This window comes from Gymnoscopelus microlampas (assembly GCF_963454915.1).
Source record: "Gymnoscopelus microlampas genome assembly, chromosome: 9".
Taxonomy (NCBI): domain Eukaryota; kingdom Metazoa; phylum Chordata; class Actinopteri; order Myctophiformes; family Myctophidae; genus Gymnoscopelus; species Gymnoscopelus microlampas.
In genome coordinates, this window is record NC_139946.1 from 26,177,874 (window position 1) to 26,202,321 (window position 24,448).

The window sequence follows — 24,448 nt, forward strand, 5'->3', positions numbered from 1 at the left end:
AAGAGTGGGCGGGAGATTAAGCAGAGCAGCCATGCCGGAAGATGCAAAGCACCCTGCCATTCTCCCAAAAGACCATCATGTGTCAAAGCTCATTCTTAGAAAGATCCATCAGGAAGTAGGACACAGTGGGAGAAACCACATGCTCTCCTTACTGAGACAAAAGTATTGGATTCCATGTGCCAACTCATTGGCAAGAAAGATTCTTTCTGAATGTGTGACATGTCGACGTCTCAATGTATCTGTTGGAGAACAGAAGATGGCAGACCTGCCAAGAGATAGAATAACACCTGACCTACCACCTTTCACACAAGTAGGAGTAGACTATTTCGGACCTATTGAGGTGAAAAGAGCCCGTACCACAGTCAAAAGATATGGAGTCATTTTCACCTGCTTAATCAGTAGAGCAGTACACCTAGAAGTGGCCCATTCTTTAGATACAGACTCGTGCATTAATGCGCTCAGGCGTTTTATTGCTCGAAGAGGCCAAGTGATGGAAATACGGTCAGACAATGGGACTAACTTCATATCTACGGAAAGGGAACTGAAAGAATCTTTGAAGGAATGGAATTTGGACAAAATAGAAAGAACTCTACAGCAGAAAGGAGTCAAATGGATATTTAATCCACCCGCTGGTGCCCATCATGGTGGAGTATGGGAACGATTAATCCGTTTGCTCAAAAAGATCTTGCTATCAGTCACCAAACAACAAACGCTGGATGATGAAAGTCTCCATACAGTTATGTGTGAAGTGGAAGCCATGCTCAACAGCCGCCACTCACTACAGTATCAAGTGACCCCAACGACCTGGAAGCATTAACACCGAATCACCTGTTATTGCTTAAGAAACAGTCGATCCTTCCACCAGGAGTGTTCCAGGCCGCTGATGTATATGCAAAGCGCCGTTGGAGACAAGTACAGTACTTGTCAGATCTATTTTGGACTAGATGGATAAAAGAATACCTACCTCTTATGAATGTACGTCAAAAATGGAACCGCATCCGCAGGAACTTTGAAAAGGAAGATATCGTGATCATAGCTGACACGAATGCACCAAGAGGATCCTGGATGTTGGCTAGAGTCCTGGAAACAATGCCAGACTCAAGAGGACTTGTGAGAAGTGTGCGTCTTCAGACAAAAACCAGCGTACTTGAAAGGCCCATCAGCAAGATTTGCCTGCTGGTGCCAAACTCAAATTAAGAACTGAAGATTCAGACAGGCCTATACACCATGCCTGTTTCCCACCTCACAAGTATTTATTTGATTTTGTTTTGAACATTTTTGTATGGCTCCAGTTTTGATTTTGTATTGTTATTAGAGCCTGCCCATAACAATAGGGGCCGGTTATGTAGGAGCCATTTCATTTGATTTCATATTTTTTGACTGAATGGCGCCCCCACTGGTCGCCTCGTAAAATGGCACCATGGTTCCCTATTAATCAGGCCGCAGCTGTGTGTAGCAGGACGCCAGAGGAGAAACAGATTTTCAAACGCTCGCTCGCTCGCACCATACACACACAGCGCAAATCATGAAAGAAAGACTTTGAATTGAATCACTTTGAGTTTATTTTTGAACCTTTATGCTGCGCCTGTTTGTTTTGAAAGCTTTTTAGTTTAAGTCTGGAGCCTGTTATTGTTTTCGTTGTTTGCCCCCGCCCCCCATATTATTTGAAACGTTTACAAACTCCTTCCATACATCAACCTGTCCTGTTCAAATCAACCTGTTCGATCCAACAAGATGCAACTATCAACAAACATCAAACAGTGAGTAACAACAACAGCCCAAGTCAAAGCATAGTGAGCGCGTTTAAGACGTATCCTGGCGTGGATAGGCATATTGGCCCTACATGCCACAAGGCACGAAGTGGATAGGTGGGTGGAACAGGTGAGCTTTTAGATCGGCTATTTTCAATTAGCTGATGTGTGATTTTGATAGCCTGGAATCCAGACTGATTCGCTCCGTTTGGCTGATTCCAGGCTATGATTTTGATGCTTTATGTTAACATTTTTTTCTGGGGAACCTTTGGAAACTCTTCAAGGACCCCTGGGGGTCCTCGGACCCCACTGTGAGAACCTCTGCCCTGGAGGCCAGAGCAGAACCTCTGCCCCAAATATTTCATATCGTCCCATAGTGCCACCAGGAGGCCAATTTTTGGATATTTATTTTATTTATATTACTCCTACAGATTTTTCATATCCCAACCTGATTGGCTAAGTTTGGCTTCCAAAGTTTGCAGGAGTGGCCCGTTTTGAAAAAAATGCCTCAAATCATGAACGCAGTGGAAACACACAGACAGGGGCGAAAATATAGTCTTGGCCATTCCATTGGCCTGGCAGAGGCAATTAACTCTGAGAGTGTACAAATTAACACCCTCTTGGTTTGAACATGTGCAGAGGAGGGATGATGGGTACATTGGGAAAAGGATGCTGAAGATGGAGTTGCCAGACAAGAGGAGAAGAGGAAGGCCAAAGAGGAGGTTTATGCATCCAGTGAGAGAGGACATGCAGGTGGCTGGAGTGACTCAGGAAGATGCACAGAACGGAACCAGATGATCTCTGTGGTGATCCTTATGGAAATAAGCCGAAAGAAGAAGAAGAAGAAGGGTCCATTTGGTTCCATTTGTACACTCTCAGAGTTACAGACACCTAAGGATCCATTTAGTTCCTAACTATCAATCATTTGGCTAGGGACCCCCTGGAACCCCCTCAAGGACCCCTGGGGGTCCTCGGACCCCACTTTGAGAACCACTGCCCTAGGGGTCTATACCTTTTTTCTCCTTACACCTGTTGGCCGAAACGCGGCGCATTGTGAGCTTATAGATCGGCTATTTTCGCCAAATGTTCGCCTATTTGACAAGCCCATAATAGGGATGAGATGGGTTGAGAAAGCAATCTGTCTATTGTCTCTCTCTACATCTCATGTCGATTGTCACACATGCACACAGGTCTGAGGTCTCTTAGGTGATAGATATAGCTGCGTACCTCTCATCCTACATGCCATTACTTTTCAGCTGGAGAGGAAGGAAGACAGTACTAGAGATATTTGTGAAACGGGTAATCACATGCCACACTACCCTGTCATGGCTCTAGGCAGGAATTTCACTTCACATATTGCTATTATTATTCGGGCATGCATCCTGGTGGAGATTTGCGCTCTATTGAGCTGGTGTGCTGTATTATGATGAGAGTGTTATGTTTACACAGTAATGAGGAAAAGATGCTGACATCATGCGTATTGTCACTGTCAGGCAGAAACCTTGTATCTCCATATCTTTTTACGTTTTTTCATAAATGAATGCCCTGTCTTATAGTTTGTTGCTTGACAGTGTCACGCAACAATAATGATTAGCGACAACCTAATCGGGTTGGGATCTGTGGGATTTTACAATATTTAACCCGTGAAAAGTATTAACAACAGCTTGTGACTAAATAATAACTACATTGGATCCATTGGAACACTGGTTATTTTGACCATTTCCTGAAAAGTGGTAAAATGAGAAGGTTTTGGGCATGCAATGTTTCCATCCGACAGTGACGATCTTTCGCAGAAAGGGGGATTTTCACCAAGTTTAAAATGTGCCATGAGATTCTGGCAGTAAGCTGAATTCAACTAATGAGGCCTGCTGTATGCCGTGTGGTGTCTCACCATGGCAGAGGTGAATCCTTCCTGCACCAGGATGTTCCTGGCACAATTATTGATGTGCTTAAAGCGGTCGGGACCCAATAGAATGCCTCCATACCAGCGGGACACCACCACCATCACGTTCCGCACATCCAGAATCTGTGTTGAGAAAGAAACACATTGCTATTGTTGGTGAAACACTTAACCACGTGAACTATAGCGTCTCTATTCTGGGGCTAACATTCTCGAAAATAGCAGATATACAAGCTCACAAGTTTGAGTTTGTAAATCGGCTATTTTTGGCAAAGAGAGTGGGCCAAGGTTAGACTCCTGGGGAACAAAAACAGCAGAAATAGTTGATCTACAAGCTCACAATGCGTTGCATTGTAAATTTTGGAAATGTTTAATTTGAAAGATTTTGACAATTTGTGAAAATCTTCAAAATAGGGACATGAGGTTGAAAGTGGTTAAGGCAGCAAGATGTATGTGCTTGTGCCAGTGTGCTATGTGCTGTGTGTGCGCTGTGTGTGTGTGTTTGCGTGTATGTGAGTTCATGCGTGAGATAGAGGCAGCTAGACATAAAAAGAGATATCAGATTCAGAAGAATGACTGACAAGCCATGCGTCTTGTGAGCCTTGGCACGAACGTTAGTCTGGCACGGCATCTACACCTCCCACTGTAAAGAGCGACCCAAGCCAAGATGATGCATCACGCTTCAAGTAATCAAAGCACCAGATGCTTTTTAACACAGCGGGGGGGAACATGGCTCTGTGAGTCAAACAGACCTGCAATCTGACTGCGTTTTTGACCTGGCGTCCCTATTTTAGGCATGTCATTATAGGTGAAAATGTAAAAAGAAGAAAGTGAAAACATTTCAAAAGACTTTCTACAAGCTTGTCGATTGGCTATTTTCGCTATTGAAAATAGAACTTAAGTGGCACTTCAACCTACCACCTATAAACCGATTCTAATTCTGATGTCTGAAACCTAGGAGGTTAGTATTCACTGCATTGGAAACAATTCACTTTAAAGTTAGCTGGGCTAAACATAGGTATGTTACGTTTCACTGGAATGATTGTGTTACTCATCACTGATAAAATGTGGGAGAGCAAAACAGTATTGCAACCTGTGTGTACAGTTAAGGTCACGGCTCCACACACATACACGCCAAGAATTCAGTGACTTCTGAGATCTCTCCAACGGTGCCATTTTTGGTTTCATGGCAGTTGGAATTAGTAACTTGGAGATTTTGATTAACGGTGACTAAATCAGCACTATTGTGTCTGACAGATTTGATGAAAACACATTACAGAATTGGACTACAGAGAAGGGCTCTTAATTTTACACATGTACACTGGCCAGTGGTAAATAGAAATGTGCGTGTGTGGGTGCGTGCATGTGTGTGTGCACTGGTATTACTATACTTGAGAGGAGCAAATGTCCCCATAAATATAGCAGAATTAAAAAAACAGACATTGTGCGGACTATTTTCCTGGTCCTCACAAGAGAAAAGATTCAGGTTAGGGTTAAGACTGGGCATTTAGAGGTTAGGTTTAGGGGTTGGGCCGTTAGAGTTATGTCGGATTTTTACTTAGTTGCGCGATGGTGTCACTCACGCAAGTAAGTTTAACTCAGACTTTAGGGTTAAGGTTATAAATGGCAAAAACATTAAAACAATTACATATATAAAATTGCTGTCTTACAATCTTTGTCCTCAGAAGTATGTGTTCATGTGTGCGTGCGTGTGTTGGGGATTATATGAAAGCAAATTTCGTTATGATGTGCATGTGGCCGTGTCTGAGAGTGTCACAGATACCACCAATGAAATTGGCTCTCCAACGAGAGATGATGAAAACATTACGCCTGCAGAGGCAATTACCCTCTCTCCCGTCTGTGGAGGGACGAGAGAGAAAGGTGAAAGGGTAAATGACCTTATTTTTAAACCAGAGAAGTGAATTACTGCTCTTGTTTAATCTTTCTGATGGCATCTCTACAGCAGTAAGCAACATAGAACAGTAACATTAGAATAAAGAAACTTGCAGAGGGAAGCATTTTTGATGGCAGGATTCTTCTGCAATGTAAACTGCTGAGCTCTTATGCTGTTTCAAAAACATTGTGGGAAAAAAGCAAAAAAGAAAATGTTAAATAAAATTGTCTATTTCTGCCTATAATGATACCAAGCTGAAAGTGGTTCGGGGTATTGAGGGTATTGAATTTGCCTGTATTGGGATTTGGGAAATTAGTGCGCACAAAAGTAATGATACATCAAATTCTTGTGTAATTGTACAGTATATTTTACAATAATAATGTGCGTTGAAGATCCAAGAGTCGAAACGTGTTGGTTATCTGTTGCCTTGCTTAAAATAGAATAATTTCTCTTCACCTGAAGGCAGAGTGCCTCAGTATTCCTTTCCTAGATATGGGCTGCACCACTGGGACAAACCTCTAAATATACCTACACAGAGAAGTCCAACTCGCTACTAGTTGAAGGTAGAAGGGCTCGTCGGTGGCGGTGCTCAACAGGGAAAACTTGCATCAGAGAGAATAATACCTGGGCACGTCAAGACAGACTACCCAAATAAAATACCGGAGCACTCGACTGGTCTGCACGTATTTACTATTTTGCCGGGGCACCCTGCAAAATAGTCTCTCCTGAAGTGCCCAGGAATTATTCTCTCTGCTCTAAATATACCCACCTGTTCCACCGAAGGCAGTGCTAACTTTGTTTCAATAATGTGTGGTTGCCACAGAATCCCAAGGCACACTTGGACTTGTCACATGGCACACCATTGAGAACCATTGTACTGTATGAATGTGAATATGAATTCTGTGTTACACTATGTGAATAATGGTACATTGAGGTCAGCAGTCCTGAATTCATTGTTTTAGTTGTGATGTCCCTGCGAAACAAGCCAAAACATTTACCCGTGCTGCTGCTGCACTGCAAAATACTGAGTGAAATAAAACTCTGAGAGTGTGACCCCGTAAGTTAGTGCCCCTATGCTGGGCCTGTCATAATATGCGAATGCATCACGAGATTGTAGATTAGATTTTACCGCCGGATATTTGGTGTAGAGGGGGACAAGGAGGGGACCAAGAATAGCACAACGCATGAGAACTCTCCCTATGTGGTTCTGTGTCGTTTTTTGCTCATGTGTGATTGTGTCCATGTGAAGGTGTTGAGTGTTGTTTTTTTTGTTGCATTGTCTGGTACAGTATATGTTTATTTTTAGCACATTATGCTGCTGTAAAACCTCAATTTCCCTTCGGGGATCAATAAAGTATATCTCATCTCATCTCACCAGACCCCTGCTGTGGGACCCCGGTCACCGAAGTATATACTGTAGGGTTTAAGTGTTTAATAGTGTTAATAGTGTCAAATTGAAATTCTGTAATGACGACTGAACCACTACTACACGTAAAGTACACAACACAGTAAGCTACAGTAAACACTGCTGAAGTGTTTGTGTTTGACATCATCTCCCAAATAGATCTGTAAGGACCTCTTGAGACTGTCATTAAATGTATAAGGGTATATATCAGACAATTGGCATATTTGATGATTGCGACTCGACTCGGACTTTGAATGTAAAGACTTGCGACTCGACTCGGACTTGGAAGGTAAAAGACCAACGAGACTTGAGACTCGACTCCGACTTGCTAGCCAATGACTCCCGACTCGACTCGACTCGAGACAAGATGACTCGGATGACTTGTTTTGTCATCCGAATCCCCCCCCCCCCCCCCAGAACAATAGATGCGTCATGGGCTGCTGCTGCCTTAAGACATTGCTCATCGTCCGTCGCGGACACACATCCAGTGAATCGACCCTCGCCCATACAAATGCAAATGTTTGTCTTTGTCTTCACGGGGCCATCACCTGTACTCGCCTGGCAGGTACTCAGGGGTGAAAGTGGGTCAGAACCAGTGGCGTACCCACCATAGAGGCAGGGCAGGCGGCCGCCTGCCCAACTAAAATCTAGCCTCGCCTAGAAAATAAAGTAAAAGACTGAAAAACAGGCAGTGAAAAAAATCCAAAGACAATAGTGGCCGTCGGACCTCCTCGTCCATTCACGCGGCAGAGCGACGTCGCCTATAGTGATGCAAATGTTTTCCTTTATCTTCATGGGGTGCCAGGGGTGCCAGGTGTGGGGGTCTGGGCCATCACCTGTACTCACCTGGCATAGAAGGGGCTCTGAGAGCAGCTTGAGCCATTAAACTAGGCTACAACATGAAGAGACCACCGCTGAATAATTGATTGATTGATTATACTTGCATATTGTTTTTATTAACGTTTTTCAGTTTTGTAGTCAGTGTAGTGTTGTTGTTAACTTGTTTCCCCCGAGATTTCCCCCCGACATTTTCCCAGAGGGGGGGGGGGGGGGGGGGGGGGGGCGGTGGGGTAGAGAAAAAAAAATCTCGCCTGCCCTAAATGTAATTTCTGGGAACGCCACTGGTCAGAACGGGCCAATACGGCGGACCTGAACGTCGTGCGAAGAGGGGCTGTCCTGTCCCAAAAGCCCATGTTATAACCTGCCATGATGAATGTCCAACAATAAAACACTATATAAGTGTTAGTTTTCTTATAAAGTGCTTCTAAATCACTCCACTGTTTGTGTCAACGTAATCCGTGTAGTTTGTGGTGTTTAATTACTCCTCCACGGAGAGAATCTCTTGCAACTTCAAGCCGTGGTGCCGTCGATAAAAAAACGGAAAACTCGCCCCAAAACACCATCGGTGTTAGGTTTAGGCATAGTTTAATGAGGTTACGTTCAGGAATACCAGGTGAATATCACCAGATTTCCCCCGGGGTGACTGTTTTGGGGCGAGAGTTTTGGTGTTCGTCTGTAGTGGGCAACAACGCATGCGTCCGCAATAATGCTATCAGGAAGCAGGGCCGGCCCTACGACTTTGGTGGCCCTAAGCAAGATTGTTTGTATCCTCAAAACACTCCCAGCACACCCTCCAAATCACACGCACGCACACACACACACACACACACACACACACACACACACACACACACACACACACACACACACACACACACACACACACACACACACACACACACACACACACACACACACACACACATACATAGAATACAATTAAAAAGGACGGCAAATAGAATAGTTAAAGCTTGCGTGTTTGTTAATGTAAATATCAGGAGCATTTTTAGGGTCAAACCTTTAGGGGTGCTTCGCCCCTAATGCCCAATTCATGCCTAATTGTAGACTAATTATCAGTAAGTGATTATTCGATTAATTGTCCATAAATGTGCTGTAAATATACCACAAAGTCCACTTTACTTTTTTCATATACTCCTCTGCATTTTTAAGACAAATATTATACTTTTCACCCCACTACGTTTACTTAATTTCTTTGTCATTACTTTTAAGTATAGTATCAGCTGTTATCAGCTGATACTCCAAAAGTGCACTTACTGTGACCGTCCAAAACTGTAAAAAAGTTTGAATAATTTGACCAGGCTTATAATTCTCACCTGTTATTTGAAGTAACGGTCACAGTCACAGTGACAGTGACAGGAATACAACATCATACATCATACTTTTTGAATGCCTGCGAGTTTGGCCTTTCTTCCTGCTCCTGCAGAAACCATAGAAACCTCGATCACAATCATCACGAAGTGTGATGCCCAATTTACTTCCCTATAAGTCATTTCCTCAACCCTGCTTAGGCTAGTTCCAGGATGGTGTGTTCTTCATTGGAAATTTATAAAAGCTGATCTGCCATCACCAGAAATGACTGAATAAGAGCAGGCATCACAGGAAGAAAGAAAGTTTCTTAAGAAGTGTGATCTTCTGAGGTGCCAACGTTCACAGGTTTTTCAATTACTCTGAACAATTTCTGTGACTATGATGGGCTCCCCGGCCCCCATAGTGGTTGTGGCCCTAAGCAACCGCATAGACTTTATGCCAGCGGCCGGCCCTGAGGATCAGATTATTAGATATTATTATCAGATATTAGAAGTATATTGGGTACCAAATATACTTACCAAAGAAGTTTTACTCTGGGAAGGTTCTCCTCCATTCATTGCACTGACCCAAGTTTATATATTTGTAGGCCAAAGATGTATATATTTGTAATGGTCAAGGTTTCTTTATACCTGCCCAATAATATCGCTCTCTCTCTGTGTGTGTGTGTGTGTGTGTGTGTGTGTGTGTGTGTGTGTGTGTGTGTGTGTGTGTGTGTGTGTGTGTGTGTATGTATATGTATATGTATATGTATATGTATATATATATATATATATATATATATATATATATATATATATATATATATATATATATATATATATACACACACACATCGTATATCTAGGTGTGCCCTGGGATCTTTTGGCTATGCCAGGTGTGCCTTGGCACCAAAAAGGTTGAGAAACACTGCTTTAGTGTAATTTAGCCTTTCCCTAGTTCTAACTAAATGATCAGACATGTAATGTTGTAATGGATACATGAACAGCTTTATGCTGGTTTAATTCTTGACTTTAAGATACGGTTTCTCTCTTCAAGATATAAACCTGAGTGCTTTGTGGGTGGGCTGGGGAACAATAGTAGTGAGGGACTTGACACAACCTTGTGACTCGACTTGTGACTCGGCTTGACTTGACCACAACAGAAAGACTTGGGACTCGACTTGGACTTGGGACCAAATGACTTGGGACTCGACTTGGGACTCGGACCTGAGGGTTGGATTGACTTGGGACCAAATGACTTGGGACTTGACTTGGACTCGGACCGGAGCGACTTGAACAATTGTCTGGTATATATAGTGTGGGGAAACATACCCTATGTCTACCGTGTATTTCTCTGTGAAATGTGAAAGTGTGTGCCCGATGAAGTCAAACTTGTCGTTTCATGTCACACCTGGTGACACGAAACAACAGGTTTTGTGTCACACATGAGGCTGGTGGTGCTTAACATTTTTAGCGGTGCCAGCCGCCTCTACATTTGTTGTCCGTCCGTCCGTATGAGCATGCCATAAAAAATCGGCAGCTGATTGCAGCACATACTGTAGATACAACCAATTACACTAATTAAACACAAACGGGAGACACAATGCAAGATGTGCGCCACTTAAAGACATGCACACACACAAAGGCCATGCACACACACACACACACACACACACACACACACACACACACACACACACACACACACACACACACACACACACACACACACACACACACACACACACTCACTCAAATAGAGTAGTACAGTCTGAATACCAGCGCCCATCCACCAAATAGAGTAGTACCATCTGAATACCGGCACCCACGCGTAAAATGGAGTAGTACCGTCTGAATACCAGCGCCCACACATCAAATCGAGTAGTACCGTCTGAATACCAGCGACCACTCATCAAATAGAGTACTACCGTCTGAATACCAGTCCCCCACATCAAATAGAGTAGTACCGCCTGAATACCAGTACACACTCAACAGAGTAGTACCATCTGAATACCAGTGTACACTCATCAGTAGGCACCGCTTACTTACACAGGTGTGATTTTGTTTTACTATTTTTACCAACACACGATCTCTAGTGACGGGGTAGTGATGCACAAAAAAAAATGTACTTCTTTCTTTTTCTAACCTCTTTAACCACTTGGACGTTATATATGACGTATTAACGAAAAGCTAAAATAGCTCACGCAATGTGTACATTTTTTGCTATTTTTGAAAATGTTGACATTTTAGAATTTAGAATTTGTTTTTAAAGTTTTTGCCTAAATATTATAGAGGCAAGAGTAATTTCCCCCCTTTTTTTTACCGAATGGGTTCCCAGATTGTTTCGGGGTTAAAAGCAAATCATTAGAGCTTGTCACATACAGTAACAGAAGCTATTGTTCTTCCATCCTGGCATGCATTATTCTCAGATGTGAGCTGAAGAACCCTCAATAGTGATCTTACTTTCATTAAGGCACATGCCGTGCTTTCATAAGGCATAACATGGTCATACTTTAATATATAGGCACAGCAAGCAGGGTTCAATCCATGCAGTCTAGGGAAATGTGTTGGAACTAACCGCTTTCAATGGTGCCAAATAATAATGTGTGTCCAAGAGAAATAATGGAACATAATTATGTTCCAGTATTTCTCTGGAACTGTTTGATACGAATGGTACTGTTTTATACTGCAACACTGTCTTCTTTCTTCTGTGAGAATTCTATCACCTGAAAGGGAAACTAATGAGACTGACCACTTACAGCTGGTGCCAAATATTTGATTGTATTGATTTTCTTCTATGTGAAATGAAAGCTAGAGGGATGGAGAGTAGGCGGTTCTTTCAGAGGAGGCTCAAGTCATTCACGGTGTGTAACAAATGCTGCAGATATTCTATCAGTCTGTAAGGGCTAGTGCCCTCTTCTTTGCAATTGCCTGCTGGGGGGGTCACATAAATGCCGGAGAACCTGAATAGGCTGGTCAGGAAGGCTGGCTCCGTCAGTGGGGCTACTCTGGACGGGGTGGAGAAGGTGGCCAAAGTGTGTACAGTGAGGAAGCCAGATGCTATCATGGCAAACCACTCACACCCCCTCCACAGGGAGATTTGTGGGACAATTGAGCAGGAGGGATAATGATACATGAATTGTCTCCAGGAAGAAGTTCATTTTCTTTCTTCCAATGACCTCACAGTACTTCTGTTACTCTGTATCTGCTGTGCTGCCTCTGGTGCCTGAATTTACCCCACGGAATAAATCTAACCACCTAAATCCTATTATTCTGATTTGAAGAGGTCTAGTGTGTGGGGGGGGGGGGATATGCCAGATGATGTGAAACAACGTGGTTCACGTCATCTGGCTTGAATTAAACAGTAACAGAATTTTGTTCTGTGTTCTGCTTAAAGAGAACCAGTGATTTTGAACCTAAAATCCTATTGTTCTGGGAAGAAATCAATCAAACCTGTTTCGTGTCACCAGGTGTGACGTGAAGTTTGACTTCATCGGGCACACACTTCACGGAGAAATATGCAGTAGACAGAGGGTATGTTTCCCACACTATATATACCCTTAGGCCAATTATCTCCTCACATCAGAACAATGGGATTTAAAAATCTGTAAAATTTCTTGAAAATAATGTAAAGAATTTGGAATATTTTTAACACAAATCTTGAATGGGAGCCCCTGGTACAAAACATTTACATCCTTGACATGCAAAAGTTTAATAAGCACTGTTAATACACAGTGAACCTGCAGTAAATGGAGCAGTCTTCCTCCTGCAGCCGTTTCACCATCATCTTCACAGTCCTGCAGGAAGCTCTGCTTGTCCTCACAGTGGATTCTACAACAGCACAGCGGAGATAGAAAAGGTGACGGTCATTTCAGTCCGTCTGAATGTAAAGCTGCAATTCTCAATAGTGATTTTGTTTCTAGAGTGGTCTAAATCACTGTTGTACTGGCTGCGGGCAGCAACCAGAAGTCAATTTGCTGTTCACCTTCATGCTCTGAATCGATTAACCTGACTGCTTTTCGTGGCCCCATGGCCCCATGTCCCCCGTGTGTGTGTGTGTGTGTGTACGTGCGGAGAGAGAGACGCAGAGAGTGTTGGGGCGAACTAGTTTTTGTAATGACTGTTCTAGTGGGTGGAGAGCTGGTAGCAGAATGCCCACAGTGCCGCTGATCAGCGCAGGGAGTTGTATGAACTTCTACGTGGGGGGCTCAGGTAACCGATGTCGGTATTGAGTCTGGTAGTCAGGTAGGTGGGTCGTAAGGCCAGTTACCTGTGATTCGAAGTGATCTTCTCCTTTCTTATTAGTTACAATATTATTCTTACTGGACTGAAATATCTCTGAACTCACTTATTGGTCATCGGCTCAGTCTTATATAGTGGTAGATTATACTCGCCATATAAGGACGACCCTTGAGCATAGCCGTTTCATTCGGGTTTAATTCAGTTTCATTCAGGAGAGGTGCCTTGTATAGGGGGCATCTCCGTAACAGAGAGACAGAGAATTATTTAAGGAAAATCATTAGTGTCCTGTCTCGCTCTCGCGCACATATCATGGGAACCTTGCACACTTTTGTGAACAGACAGATGTCGGAGATGTGATAATATAATGTAGCCTAATGTAATGTCATATAGATTGGAATAAAAAACGAAATGTATAGCGTTCATTTATTGGTGTGTCCAATAAAGAAAGTGGAAATGTGAGTACTTTGTCCTCCATTTAATTGAAACTTTGGATGTGCTACCCTTTTTGGGATTTTTTAAATTCCTTATTTTGATGTGTATACCTGACTTTGGGTCTAGCACTCCACTGAGAAAACCCATTGTTGATGCGCAACCTCTTTTTCTTATTTAAAAAAACTAAATGTATAGGGTCTAGATCGCTTCCTGGTGAACTCTTGCAGTGTGTGATCACTTGTCAGTAATCAATCGTGTAGTGTGAAAACCGCAACGATATTATGACCGCCGATTTCAAGATAGAGACTTGTGTAGTGTGAAATACATAACGAGCTGATGACTCCCCGACCACTTTAAAAGTCGCACAGTGTGTAGCTGGCTTTACTGAGCTCATTAATGCTCCCCAGAGGCAGAACTATTTGGATATTGGTGACCCCCAGAACCTGTTTCCTAGCGCTACCCTTGGGTCAATCTTTACATTTTGAGGCCGCCAACAGTGGAAGAAGTAACTCTGATTTTTTTACTTAAGTAAAAGTAACAAAACTACAGTGTGGAAATACTTTGCTCAAGTAAAAGTCCTGCACTCAAAATCTTACTTACTGTAAGCCAAACTTCAAAAGTATCAGAATATACTTAAAGTAGCAGAAGTGAAAGTACTCATTATGCAGAATTCCCACAGCCGAGTAGCAGGGCTCTAGGGATGGCAATGTCAACTGTTTGTCGTTGGACATTGGTTAGTTGTGTTGGGCTACCATTGGAGTTAGCCCTGTCTCCTATGTGCAGTTCCGTAGTTTAGCTTTGGCCAGTGAAAGACATTTAACCTTTGAACCGTTTGTTATAACAAAATTAATTGACCAGAGGAGAAGCGGCGCTAGTGGGGCTTATAGAATCTTTTAGTCTTACACTTTCAGAGTCACACATGCAGACCTTTGGTAACTTTTAAATGTTGTGTTAGGAATATTTCAAAAGTATTTATACAAATGTATACAACAGCATTCTTGTCTAATGCCTCAAAACACATTGGCCTAATTTGCATGTTGAGACCAACGCAGACATGAACTGACCTGTATGCATAAATATTATGCGTGGCACTCGCAATTTTCTTGTTTTCATACAGCTTGTCCAGGACAACTTTAACCTGCAACGTCAGAAAGATAAACAGTGAATAATATTCAGGGTTTGTAGGCTATTATTATTATTTTATTTCAAAAGGGAAAATAAGTACATTTTATTAAGTCTTTCCTGAACGACACAGCTGTGGAAAAGCATTTATATGGAGATATTATACTTTCATGATCTATTCTTTGAGCATAACTCAGAACAGTCGGTGCTATCCATAAACAACTCATAAATAAACTGTTTGATCCCCAGTGGCGTACCCACCATAGAGGCAGGGCAGGCGGCCGCCTGCCCAACTAAAATCTAGCCTCCCCTAGAAAATAAAGTAAAAGACTGAAAAACAGGCAGTGAAAAAAAATCCAAAGAGAATAGTGGCCGTCGGACCTCGTCCATTCACGCGGGCAGGCAGCTAATCACTACCGTATCCAAACAGCAGAGCGACGTCGCCTATACTATAGTGATGCAAATGTTTGGAAGAGAAAAAAATCTCGCCTGCCCTAAATGTAATTTCTGGGAACGCCACAGTTGATCCCTTTCATTGCTGTCGCGGGTAGAAATCTCATCATCTCCATCACCATATTTCAACTTTTTATGTTTTCCTATTCTTTTAAGTATTAAAGGACGACTTCACCGATTTTCAACCCATCTTCATATAATTGGTCCTCACTAATACTCATGATAAAATGGTACAATTTTTTTCTACTCGGTCTGTGTCTCAGAGGAGGGCTGTGGGCAGTTCAGAGTCCCCTCTACCAGTGAAATCATCAATGGGGAATCTAAGCTAATAGAAACTGCAGGCTTTCTATTCCTGGAAAGTTGCAATGCAATAAAAGAAGCCATTGTTCTCGTGTTAATAAAAATCTAAATAAGAAATGTGAAATCTTGTTGGAAAAAAGAATCATGCCTAACGATGATGTCACTGGTAGACAGGTTTCTGGACTGTCCACAGCCCTCCTATGAGACACAGACCAAGTAGAAAAAAATGGTACCATTTTATCATGAGTATTAGTGAGGACCGATTATATGAAGATAGGTTGAAAATCGGTGAAGTCGTCCTTTAACAAGAGCTTGTGACTACATACTGTACTTACTTGATCCACTGGAACTTTTCAATTTTCTGAAAAGTAACAGTTGTGGATACAAGGTTTCCACCCGACAGCGACACTTTTCTATGTATGAAGTAAATGGATGACTTAAGGACACTGATGTTGTTCTATTAATCTGACGCAGGCATCTCATATACATTACAGCAACATGGAGGTCTGAGAACATTTATAGGTGAAGTTTATTAAACTCTCCACGGATAGAGCAACAGACGCGTTTCAACCTGTACCTCAGCGTTGACAACGCTTGTGTGCTGGCTATTTTCTCAGTTTCATGACATTGTTGAGCGGTGCACCTTGAGACTTGAGTGTTGCAGGCATTCTGCTTTGCAGTGCTTTCTCTGAGGTGAAGTTAAAGGCCATGTGTTTTCTAATTTGTAAACCCGGATTTCCTGCTGAACTTTTTCCATTTCTGAAATTATGTTTGCTTATGGTGGCTGTCGGTCTCATTTGACCCGCATGAATGAAGGTTGAGAACAGCAGTGGTTCTCAAACCTTTTCATGTCAAGGACCACTAAATTCATATGTATTTGGCCGTGGACCCCCAAACTGACAATATTTTGTGCCAGGGACCCTGGAACCCTCTCAAGATCTTTTGGAAAAAGCTGTAGGTCGGCTATTTTCAAATAGCTGATGTATATTAGGGTTAAAGTGATTAAAGGATTTCAACGCTATATTAACTAATTTTGTTGGGGAGCCCCTGGAACCCCCTCAAGGACCCCACTTTGAGAACCACTGGATAACAGCACGCCGCTGTGCAAGTAGAACTAGTAAGTACTGTACTTCTCTGAAGTTGACACCGGCTGTCCTTGACTTTGTCACGCACAAAGTCTGACTCATCTTCACATAAACATGATGCACATTTTTAACAGAGATCACACACAAACAAGACAGGCGACCAGCTGCGTTGCCTCATTTATGCAAGCAGAAAATAGCACAAAGAAGGGAAGGATGATAAAACGTAATTCAAATATTAGCATGAGAGAATGATACAAATTAAATACAATTAACAACGTGAGCCCTATTTTAAATGATGGTGTCGCACGTTGAAAATAGCAGATTTACAAGCTCACAGCGTTGTGAGCTTGTATATCTGCTATTTTAGCTATTAAAAACAGTAATTCATCAATAATAATATATGTATCTATACAGTATATATATATATATATATATATATATATATATATATATATATATATATATATATATATATATATATATATATATATATATATATATATATATATATATATATATATATATATATATATATATGTATATATACACACACACACACACACACACACACACACACACACACACACACACACACACACACACACACACACACACACACACACACACACACACAGTATTATTGATATAAAAGTGTTGGGAACATTTTGGGGGGGAAATTTAAGGAAGGAAAATCTATTTTCTAAATGACAGCGTTGAAAGTGGTATTGATTTTCCATCTCAGAGATTCTATAGCTGTCTGAATGAATACTTCCTCTGGCTGAATGGCAGTGGCCTGGATGTGGTTCAGGGAACTAAACAAAGCCAACAGTGCTGTAAAATATCGTTGCTGTCGAGTGGAAACCAAAAGTAGCAGATCTACAAGCTCGAAACGTGGCGCAAACTTCTGATACTTTTGTGAGACACTGTAGTATGATCACGTATTAATTCACGAAAAAACACAAAAATGTAAAATATGGAGATAAGAGGTTTCTCCCCGACAATGATTTGCAAACACCCAATTAGCATCAAAATGTCAATGGCTGCCATCTGCACCGTTAATAGAGTGACGCGTCAGGGTAAGATTAAGAAACTGTTCCGTTTATCAAGCAACACATATTGAGTCACTCAACTTTTGTAACCAAGGCACTCTTCTGATGAAAAAAGTTCAAAAGCCTTTATTGGTGTGGCTATTTTATAATGGAATTTCTTAAAAACTGAGATAACCCACGCATAGCGACCAGCACTGCCTTCTTCAGGGTCACTTATTCTTGTATTATGAACAAGAAAAAACTGTATGTAAATTTTCTCACTAATGCATTGCTCTCAGCCATGGCGTCTAGTCTAATGAACCTCAAGGCAAAATTAATGCTTTTAATTGCTGTTTTATAACAAATTCATGTCATGTCAAACAAACAATGTTATAGTTTATGCAATGTTTTGCTATATTATTCCGCTGGTGCTGTTGAGTGCTAGGTACTAGAAGCCAATTCAGGGTGCCAAAATGGACTGTATGCAATTACACTCACAGTTAGTCCCAGTTGTTAATGTTTTACCACACAATGTTCCACATGCTGATGATTATTTCAACACAAGCTGTTCTACTTTGGGGGAAACCAAAATTGATTAAACTGAGTAAAATGTGTCAAATATGTAGGGAAAGTGTGTGTTTGTCCGTCAGTCCGTATGAGCACGGCATAAACAGCTGCAGCTGATTACGAAACATAGATGCAACCAATTACACTAATTAAACACAAACAGGAGAAACAATGCAACACATGCGCCACTTAAAGACATGCACACACAGATAGGCCCTGCACACACACACACACACACACACACACACACACACACACACACACACACACACACACACACACACACACACACACACACACACACACACACACACACACACACATACACACACGGGCGTCGGAGGCCCAACACAGTCAGCACACTCATCAAATAGAGTAGTACCGTCTGAATACCAGCCCCCACACATCAAATAGAGTAGTCCCGTCTGAATACCAGCCCCCACACATCAAATAGAGTAGTACCGTCTGAATACCAGCCCCCACACATCAAATAGAGTAGTAAATAGAGTATACCAGTACACACACTAGAGTAGGCACCGCTTACTCACACTGGGTGTGCTTTTTTTAGGTATGGCCAACCGATAACCGTTAACCGTTAACCGTTAAGATATCAGCAACCGGTTAATACTAACAATTAAAATTAATCGTAAAAAAAAAAGGGCCACATTTTTTTTGTATTGTTGTATGTAAGTCTACACCTGCAACCACACGTGACTTCCACTTTATTCTTCTTCTTCCTCGTCTTTGTATTGGTATTGTTTGTGTTGGAGCGCCTCAGTGCGGCTGCAGAGTTCATGGCAACCTCTTCCAGAGAGAGATAGAGACACTAGAAACTCTGCTGGAGACACAAAACAAACTGTGTAGACTTGGCCCCTTTTTTTTTTACGCAAAATTTTCCTTAACGGTTATCGATGAATTAATCGGTAAGGCCTAACGGTAACCGGTTAATAAAATGTCTCCATTTGGCCATCCCTAGCTTTTTTTTAAACAAATCTACTCTTATTGGGGTCCATGGCCAAATACATATCAATCTGGGGGTCCTTGACATGAAAATGTTTACAAACCACAGCAATAGATGACTGCGTTCAGACAGGCCAATGCAAGCAGTGGTGGAAAAAGTTCTCAAATGTTTTACGTAAAGTATCAATACTGCAATGCAGAAATACTCCGTTACAAGTAAAAGTCAGGTAATCAAAATTTACTTGAGTAAAAGTACAAAAGTATTGGCATCAAAATATACTTGAAGTACCAAAAGTAAAAGTACTCGTTATGCAGAATGTCTTGTTTCACAAGTTATCACCTGTCTAAAATGGTAAAATGTTCTTCTATTATCAAATAGCTGAAGTTTAAATAAGGCTGAAGTGGTAAATGTATGTTTTGTAATAATAATCAAAACTAGCAACTATTACTAATTTTCCTATAATTGTAGTGGAGTAAAAGTACAATATTTTCCTCTGAGATGTAGTGGGGTAGAAGTAAAAGTATTGAAAAATGTAAATACTGAAGAAAGTAAATGTAAAAGTACATTAGTTACTTCACACCACTGTGCAAGTGTAGGGAGGCAGCCCCCCACTGCTCACCTGTCTGGGGGTGACCACAGGTGCCAGGTGAGGCTGGAAGGTACTACGTCTATCTGTGAGTGTCTCTCCATGTTTGATCAGCGGTACCTCATCATCTGCATGAAAACACAAAATCACACCACAGATGTGTTTGATTCTGCTTTAGACTGCAGCGATTCAAGCTGCTGTAACTCAGCCACCGTCTGTTAACTGCATGCAGTGGTGGAAAAAGTATAAATACTGCTATGTAAAAAATACTCTATTACAAGTAAAAGTCAGGAATGCAAAATGTACTTGAGTAAAGGTACAAAAGTATTGGTATCATAATGTACTTAAAGTACCAAAAGTAGAAAGTACTCATTATGCAGAATGTCCCTTTCACAAGTTTTCAAATGTATAAAAAATCTTTTGAAAATAGACGATCTCTACAACCTCACAAGTACAGTACTTGAGTAAATGTACTGTTACTTTACACACTGCATTTCAAATGATCCCACATGTACGCGTCATTGGGCCATACCGCCAGTGTGATCCGTGAAGACATGGGTGTATTCTGTGTTCAGTTTCAACGTCCTGAAGTCAGGTATATCTTCGTCATCATCGTCACCTTCCTCCTCCGCAGTCATATTGACCATCTGGGATTGTACCACTGCAGGAACAGAGCAGATAATAATAATAATAATATAGCTGCAAGCAGCGATAATATGGGGCCAGGAGAGAGAAATGATAATTCCTTTAACAGGTCAGTTCATGAAAGTCCTTGCGGTCTTGTTTCCAATGAGTGCCTGTGAGCAATTAGGGGTTAAGAGTCTTGCTCAGGGACAAATTTCATTTCATCGACACATTTGCTGACCTGGCCTGGAATCGTACCTGGGGCAACCAGAGTCTCTGGCTCCCTAGGCGGGCTCACTAACCACTCAGCTATGGCCACCCCTCAGAGAGAGAGAGAGAGAGAGAGAGAGAGAGAGAGAGAGAGAGAGAGAGAGAGAGAGAGAGAGAGAGAGAGAGAGAGAGAGAGAGAGAGAGAGAGAGAGAGAGAGAGAGAGAGAGAGAGAGAGAGAGAGAGAGAGAGAGAGAGAGATAGAAGAGACATAGAGAGAGACAAATGGAATAGATTGAAGAGACAGAGAGAGAGACATGGAAACGGAATAGATTGAAGAGAAAGACATGGAAATGGAATAGATTGAAGAGAGAGAGAGAGAGCGCCATGGAAACGGAATAGATTGAGTCATGTTTTTTGCATTTCAACTTAAATGAGTCTGCATCAAGTGAGGCTTGAACCGGCAACCTTACGGTCATGAAGCACTCTTAGGTAGCTGCAACACTACCTATAGTGCTATATCTTTGTCCAGGCTGATATTGTCTGTTGAGGATCACAAACTCTTGCCTTCTGTCATGACCCAAGCCCCTGTTTCACTAACACTAAGATCACTCGTTCACAAACCATTTACCAATGAAGAAATTGTACATCTCCTCAGAACCAAAATTAGTGAAAGTAGCCGATCTACAAGCTCACAAACCATTAAAAGTTGTCAGATTGTACATTGGCTATTTTCACAATGAAGTATGTTATACATTGAAAAAACATACTCTCATTGCTATCTGAAAAGTTGTGAGATTGTAGATCAGCTGTATGTAAAAAACACTCAATTAAGTATTTCATGTTATCTTTAACAATTGCAGATGTATTCATTGATAGTCATGTTGTGTGAAATGCAACTCAGATGAAGTCTGCACCAAGTGAGGCTTGAACTGGTGACCTTCAGGTTGTGGGGCACACATTTAAGCGAGAAGCCACCAACAGACAAGAACCTGTGAAAAAGGAGATCACACAGATCATACAGTTTCACGCAAATAGCTGAAAAATCCTGGGTTTAAGTGTTTTTCAAACTGCTCAAGATTGCGGACAATCTAAGGGCGGTGCTTACTGGTCAACGTGATAGATGTGTTCCTCATTAGTCAAGGCACATGTGTAAGCAGGTCTAATGGCTGTCGGCCAAACGAGGCATGACTTTTGCCTGTTTAAAGTTTCAATTTTCAAAAAATTGCTATAGCGCCCCCGTTTGACCAATTGGAGTAAGATTGGTTTCAGTGATATTTGTAATGGCCCTTTACATTTCTGCAAAGTTTCAAAGAATGGTAAGTCTGCATGTATGTGTTAGGGGCAGATGAATAATTGTCATAAAACTGCAATATTCATTGGCTCATTAAAGCTTCATTTTTTCACTTATGGAAGATATTTTGCAAACGTTTTTTGGTATAGGTCCAAAGTTCATGTGTAAAAAGTTTCGTGCAGATTACTCAAAAATCCCAGGAGGAGATAGGTTTTAACTGTTTTTCATATAATTCCAAATGGTGGGAGATCTAAAGGTCAGAGGTCAAAAGTCAGAGTGTGAAAGTTGTTCAGCATGAGGAGACGCATGTGTGCATCGAAGTTTCATGGCTGTAGGTCAAACACGGCATGAGTTGTACCTGTTCAAAGTTGGCATTTTTCAATTGAGTGCTATAGCGCCACCTTTTGACGAAAGATTGTGAGAATTATTTCTTGATCGTTTTTCATGACCATCTATCATATGGCCGAGTTTCATAAAAAGCGACTGCACGGTTCAGCCAGAACTGCCAAAAGTGGCAGAAGAAGAAGAAACGGAAATAATGCGAATAACAATATGGGTCCATGCTGGAAGCCTGGCCCCATAATAATAATAATATGAATAATGACTCTTCGCCTGGTGTCCGGTATGACACCTACTAAGTAGTACTGCCTGAATCTCATAAACCCAATATCTGCCCTGGCCAAGCGGGGATACCCCGTCAGATGTTTGGTCTCCCGCGCTCTGAATGTTCATTAGTCAGCATCTGTGGTCATTTGTAATTCCCGAGAAATTATAGATCACCTTGAATTGCCAAAAGGATTCAAATACACAAGTTGTATGCAGAGCTACAGCATTCAGCAAACATTGTATTAATAGTGAAAATGCACTTTTTGTAACCTACAGACACTCTAAATGTTCAATTAAATGAATTAACAGTATACAGCACATCCAATTAAATGAAAATGTAAGAACAGGCGTTAAGAGAGACAACTATTACATTGTAGGTCTCTCTGAAATCTTCCCTTCATTTGCTTTCTGCCTATGCTCCTTTATTTTTCTCTAAGCTTGATTTTCAAAAGATAATGGTGCAGATTAGCACAATTATCTTTTGAAAATCTGTCATGTTTATTCGTTATTAATTTCCTTTTCTCTGTGTAAAGAACATTTCGTCCTGATCCAACCAATATATTCTTGTCTGGAACTAGATCAATGATAAACACTGTGAAGAGTTCTTACATTAAGATATAGATGAAAGAGGATCGTTTACGTTTTAAAACAATGGCATATGCTAATTATCTTTTCAGCCTTGTTGCAAAAAAAGAAAAGGACCACCTGTCTTATTCTCAACCATATTACCAGCAAAAAAAGCTTTGTTCATGCCTGACAAAGACAAGGAAGCAGTTAGGGATCTTCATTCACCACAGTCGCTCAAAGTCACAGACATAGCAGAGAGCCTTAGTTTTAACAGCCCGCCTACGCCTTTGTGATCGTCTTAATCACAGCCATCCTCTGGAACCCATCAAACTCATTAGCCAAGCATTAGGGAAGATCAGTGGATTTTATTAGCTATTTGACATAACAATTTCATTAGCTGACTAATACTGCCCTCTAGTGATAATCCAATATCTCAGTTATTTCCTCCCAAGAACTGGTTGGGTGCAGAAAGTCATTTTGGATTCAAACAAAGTCTGCTAAACTTTTTTTTTAACCTAATTTTTATCCCACGATTTTGTAACCCGATTTCTTTCACCCAGTGCCAATTGTCTAAGTAATCCTGGGCACTACACTCCCTCTGCCAACCTAGGGAGAGCTCAGAGCCGAGCTCATGCCTCCTTCAATGCATGAGTGCTAACAAGCCTTCTTATCACCCGACAGGGGGGAGTTTCCCCGGTTGGACGTAGAGCGTGGAAGGAACACGTTATTCCAACCAGTTCCTTTCCCCTCCATCAGGCGCCCCGGCTGGCCAGGGGGAGGCAGTATAGAGACCAGGATTACTGCATGTTTTTGTGAGGGTACCTACCAGGGGACCCAGGGAGAACATGCAAACTCCGCACAGAAAGGCCCTTTCGCCAATCCAACCTTTTCGCCAACCCCACCTAGGGTATGGGGCACTGATGACGCGGAGGGGAGGACACGCCCCCAGTCCCCACAGCGCCCCCGGCGGGAATCAAACCCAGGACCTTCTAGTGTGAGGCAACAGCGCTACCGACTGCGCCACCGTGCCAAACACCGTGAAGTCTGCTAAACTTAATAAAAAATGACAAATTAATTATCGAAGCATTGCATTAATTTACATCTTTCATACCTCACCTGCTTCAGTGCTTTGGGACTTCTCCACGAGAAATTCGCGGATCTTTTCAACCCAGAGGTAGAGGATGCTCTCCCCAGCATGATCTCTGTTGGAATAAAAAGAAATGCCCACGTGATTTCTTGGGGCCCAGTGTCTGACATGTAACTTACATGTACTTAC

At 41.8% G+C, this 24,448-nt stretch overlaps 1 protein-coding gene across 2 annotated transcripts in view; it reads right to left on the reverse strand.

The window, feature by feature from the left end:
- impact (impact RWD domain protein) overlaps positions 1-24,448 on the reverse strand; it is a 38,367-nt gene that overhangs the window by 11,476 nt on the left and 2,443 nt on the right. Inside the window, exons 5-10 of one of the 2 annotated variants that reach the window (XM_084067058.1) lie at positions 24,289-24,374; positions 20,406-20,534; positions 19,907-20,001; positions 14,836-14,909; positions 12,829-12,928; positions 3,643-3,777 (exon numbers count right to left, since the gene is read on the reverse strand). In XM_084067058.1, the coding sequence (XP_083923184.1) occupies positions 3,643-3,777; positions 12,829-12,928; positions 14,836-14,909; positions 19,907-20,001; positions 20,406-20,534; positions 24,289-24,374 (619 nt within the window). The remainder of the gene's footprint in view (positions 1-3,642; positions 3,778-12,828; positions 12,929-14,835; positions 14,910-19,906; positions 20,002-20,405; positions 20,535-24,288; positions 24,375-24,448) is intronic. The other variant, XM_084067059.1, reaches the window with a different exon arrangement.